Here is a 4,627-nt window from a genome sequence, read left to right on the forward strand (position 1 = left end):
ATATACATCATTTGATTTAATAATAACCCAATTTGAAGCAAAAACAGAATGTTCTGACTAGCTTTGTGAAATTATACTACATGCCTGAACGAAACAAACAGCAGAAGCTCTGAATGAGACGCAGATTCACTCTCTGACAGCAGGAAGCGCTTCTGGAACACCACATACAGCGTTTCCTTGGTTACTGCTGTAAACAAAGCAGCTGCCTGAAACACTGCTTTAATATGAACTATACAGAGATGTGATTAAAAGAAAATGCCACGTAAAGTTTTCTAAAGACAGTCAGTTCCCCTCATATAAACCCCCAAATCAATATTGAGGATTTTCTTCCAATAGTTCGTGCATCATGAACAGTGAGTGATCTTCCTGCTACAGTATTTTTCTCTGTGCGTCCGTCTTCAGCGTCTCTGGCCTGTGTTAACGGGCGTTTACAGACTTCATATTTTCACATAAATTACATTTTGGAAAACGATTGCATTGCAGCGCAGTTTGTGCAAGTTCAGAACAGAGACGAGTTGCTTGCAATAAGACAAAAAACGGCCGGTTGCCGATCGCGTAAGTTCCAGGGGAAGCTCCTTAGTTTGGCCATCCTACACACACGTGACTGACCGCTCGCTCACACCAACAGGAGGAGGAGGTCGTGTTACTCTCTACACTGCACTCAACCTGAGGGATTCCTACACTTTCAGCCTTTGAGGAGACATGAAAAACAGCGCATACCACAGGAACGGTATAACGGAAAATATTAGCGGTTTTGAAACCGTGAAATTTTCAAATCGCGGTATACCTTGAAACCAGTAATCGGCCCATGCCTAGTCATGTTGAATTATCTTAATATGCAAAAAAGCTGGTTAATCACCAAACACTAGGAACAGAACAAAGGAGCTACCTTAGTGCACAGGTCTGCTTTGGGTTCAAGGTCGTCCATAGTAACCAGGTGCTGAAGGAAGCTACTTTCCAGGAAGCCCATCTGAGCATCACCGTCAAATCGTGCTTGGGGATTGGTCAGTATCAACCTCAGGGACACTGCAAAACCAGCCATGTCGATGGGGAATGGGCGGTTGGGATGCCAACCAGTGTGGAAACGCACAACCTTCCCATCCTCCACCACGGGCCGCTCAAACTTCATCCCGCCCACCAGACCCACAGGCCACACAGAGACACGGTATGTGTACCGTATCTGAGGGTGTAGGGAAGGAGAATGTGAATGGACAAAAAGTGCCAGATAATGACACAGAAACATATCAGGAGACCTTCTGTTCATATGTCCATAGACAAAGACTATGTACAGACTAAAACCGGTTTTGTGAAGGGTTAATTTGATTACATCTCCAAAAGAGAACATCTGACACATCTGTTACACCTCAATACACCTGAAGCACAGCTCCACCTGGAGGTTTAACCAGTAAACCCTCATGGAATGACTCGAAATGATCTCATGTTCAGTTTTCACTGCAGTTCTCCAAAACAATATGTGACAGTTTGCTACAAACTTTTACATCTGTGGAAGTTTAACATTTAAATCTAGCAATAAACATTTTATTAGTACCATTTTCTACATATCAGAAGAACAGAATTAGAAAAAAAAGCACATTGAGGCATAGAAATTATGTAGTGATAAAACAATTTTTGTTAATTATTAATTTAATTTTTAAAAATTTACATTGTAAAGGAAATAATTTGTAGAAACAGTTTTCACAGATACAAACAGATTTTCTCACAAAACTAATTTTAGACATTAAAGCAAAACAGTTAAGCCTTTTGAGCAAGAAAATTATGAGAAACATGAATTCATTCAACGGTGTCCAAACATTTGACTCATACACAAGCATTCAAAAGTTTGGTTCAGTAAGATTAAAAAAAAATAAGAAATTAATACTTTTATTCAGCAAGGATGCATCAGATAAATAAAAAGTGACAGTAAAGATCTTTATAATGTTACAAAAGTTTAATATTTCAAATGAAGGCTGTTCTTTTGAACTTTATATACAGCAAAGAATCCTGAAAAATGGTTTACACAAAAATACCTGACAGCACAACTGTTTTCAAAATTGATAATAATAAGAAATCAGTATATTAGAATGATTCCTGAAGGATCATGTGACACTGAAGACTTGAATAACGGGTGCTGAAAACATCAAAGGAATAAATTACATTTTAAAACATATTCACAATTTCACAACCAATAAAACAATATTTCACAATATTACTGTTTTTTTGATCAAATAAATGCAGCCTTGTTGAGCAAGAGACCTTTTTTCAGAAACATTACAACAAAAAAAAAGAATCTTACCAACCCCAAACTTTTGAACGGTAGAGTATATTTAACCACTAAAAACACCTTACCTCTTCAAAAAGCTGCAGGCTATATGTATTGTCATCATCAGCAAAGTACACCACAGCCTCCTCAAGGGCAGCCGCTTCCTTTCCCTCAGCAGCAGCGCCCATCTCCCTGAGCCAGCGCAGACCCTCGTTCCTCTGCTCAGCACCCCGGGGCTTCAGCCAGCTGGGATCACCCTCCTGCAGCTTCCTGTCTTTGGGGGTCAGCTTGTGTAGATGGGCGTAGGTCAAGCCAGATGCAGCCAGGAAATCTGTGACGAGCGGAGTTGGCTGAGGAGCGTCCTCCACCACGATCCAGTGCAGCTGAGGAACATGGAGGAAGGTGTGAGACAAACGAGTGAGCTCAGCCTTCTGCACCAGTCTGGAGAGAGGAGGAAGAGGGAGAAAGAGTGAGATTAAATTTCATAGTTTGGGGTGACTATTTTTTATTCTTATCTCCATAATGAGGCTGAATGTTTGCATGTTTTGGGGATATTTTAATGTCTAAGGGTCCATTCACACAGAACACTTTTTTTTGCACAAAAAAGCAATGAGATGCAGGGCAATGGAAGAGAAAAGCTCAAGGCTTAGAGATGCATTTTTTTTTTTTAAGTTTAACTTCTTTTTACTTGAGCTCCACCTTCTATAGAACAGCATGTCATGTGCAAGACACTGCAAAAGACACAAGACTCAAAGTCTGTCTAATACATGTTTGCATAAAAAAACTATGGAAAAGCTGTGGAGCCCAGCACATGACATGCAGACAAAACATATTTATATAAACACATATAATGAAAAATTTGTTCCCACATTATAATTAAATTGTGGCCACGCACCTCTCAAACATGTTTGTTTAGCACATGCTTACAACAATGCAGAAGCAGCACAGTTAAACGCAAAAATGTGTTCTGTGTGAACGGCCACCATTCAAAATGTATCTATAATCAGTATTTGCATACAGCATAACGATTGCTCTTTGCTTTGTTACATTTATAAACACACACCTGCACACTAAAGAGACATGAGCAGATAGATCATATTAATGAGAAAATCTGACACATTTCCATAATTGACTTCTTTTGAACAGAATGTCGCAAAGAATCAGTTCAAAATGATTCAGTGATTTTTTAATGTCATGGCATAATTACATCATCACATAATTCCTTACATCCCAACGTGCATATGTTTTAAAACATTCCAATAAAGTAGTCTCATGTAGGCACATATTGCTATTTATTTATTTGATTATGTTTTATTAATAATGGTATTTGTAATTCCTTTGTCCTAGTTCAGTTTGTTGCAGCCACCACTGAGCTAAAATATTTCAGAATATAAAGTCATTTTAAAGTAAAGCAGTCTCTTGCCTGAAGAGGGTTTTGCATGCTAAACTCATCACGAATTGAATATGTCTGAAATAGATGGTTCTTAGATGAATGAGTAAATGAGTTATTAACCGATTCAGTAACTGATTTGTGTGTGGTCAAATCGTTTAGACCTGTTTTGCAAACTAAATAATTGAAAACATTCGACTCATCGCTTGTAGGGCATATTAATAAAACAAGCCATGTTACAGTATGTGTTAACTGTGTCATGAAATTGCAATATTTAAGACGTCTCTGGTGCAGCTTTTCAGATCCTAAAAGTACCTAAATTATTAACACTATTCAACTGCTGCCTCGCAAGCATTTATATTCTCTTCAGCAAAACATTCTGAATTAATGACATTACTGCACTACTGTAATCTTGCAAAAGCTGTCTACATACCTTGCATATGTGGGCGTTATCACATAAATTTTGGGCACATCAGTCTTCTTAGACAGCTCTGATGTTTTGATGTGTTCCTGCAGCTTCTGCAGCTCTCCTCTCAGCTGAGAGATCTGCTGATCTTTAGACATGGCATGACCTCTGCAGTCACAGCGCTGACCTGCACAGAACAATCAGTGTCGTGCTCAAAAATGAATGATTCAAGGTTGAATGAACAAGGTAATGCTGATAGTGATTCCAGTCTTACCCAACTGCATCAGCGCATAGATGAGTCCTAGTAGTGACACCATGAAGTACAGGACAAACACAGTCTTCAGCTTCAGTCTCATTCTCATGATGACCTGCTGCTGATGCTGAAATCAACACTGATGGAGGACGAGGAAACCGCGGATCATGGACACAACCCAAGTGAATGCATCATGACAACAGCTTGGTTTGGAAAAATAAGAGATGCTTTTGCAGATTCCCAAATACAGCCAGTGCATCCAGTGGCAATTAGATCAGATATCTTGATTTTAATTGGTTCAGTTGCAGTATATATATA

At 39.0% G+C, this 4,627-nt stretch overlaps 1 protein-coding gene across 1 annotated transcript in view; it reads right to left on the minus strand.

Annotated features, from left to right (window-relative positions):
- The window catches only part of LOC107669233 (galactosylgalactosylxylosylprotein 3-beta-glucuronosyltransferase 3-like), a 6,590-nt gene extending 1,969 nt beyond the window's left edge, over window positions 1-4,621 (minus strand). The window contains exons 1-4 of the mRNA XM_016461406.1: window positions 4,331-4,621; window positions 4,084-4,243; window positions 2,347-2,701; window positions 890-1,180 (exon numbers count right to left, since the gene is read on the minus strand). Coding sequence (XP_016316892.1) covers window positions 890-1,180; window positions 2,347-2,701; window positions 4,084-4,243; window positions 4,331-4,418 — 894 coding nt within the window. The 5' untranslated portion in view covers window positions 4,419-4,621. The remainder of the gene's footprint in view (window positions 1-889; window positions 1,181-2,346; window positions 2,702-4,083; window positions 4,244-4,330) is intronic.
- Window positions 4,622-4,627: the final 6 nt, after the last annotated feature.

Source organism: Sinocyclocheilus anshuiensis, unplaced genomic scaffold (genome assembly GCF_001515605.1).
Source record: "Sinocyclocheilus anshuiensis isolate Anshui unplaced genomic scaffold, SAMN03320099.WGS_v1.1 scaffold337, whole genome shotgun sequence".
NCBI classification, from domain to species: Eukaryota; Metazoa; Chordata; class Actinopteri; order Cypriniformes; family Cyprinidae; genus Sinocyclocheilus; species Sinocyclocheilus anshuiensis.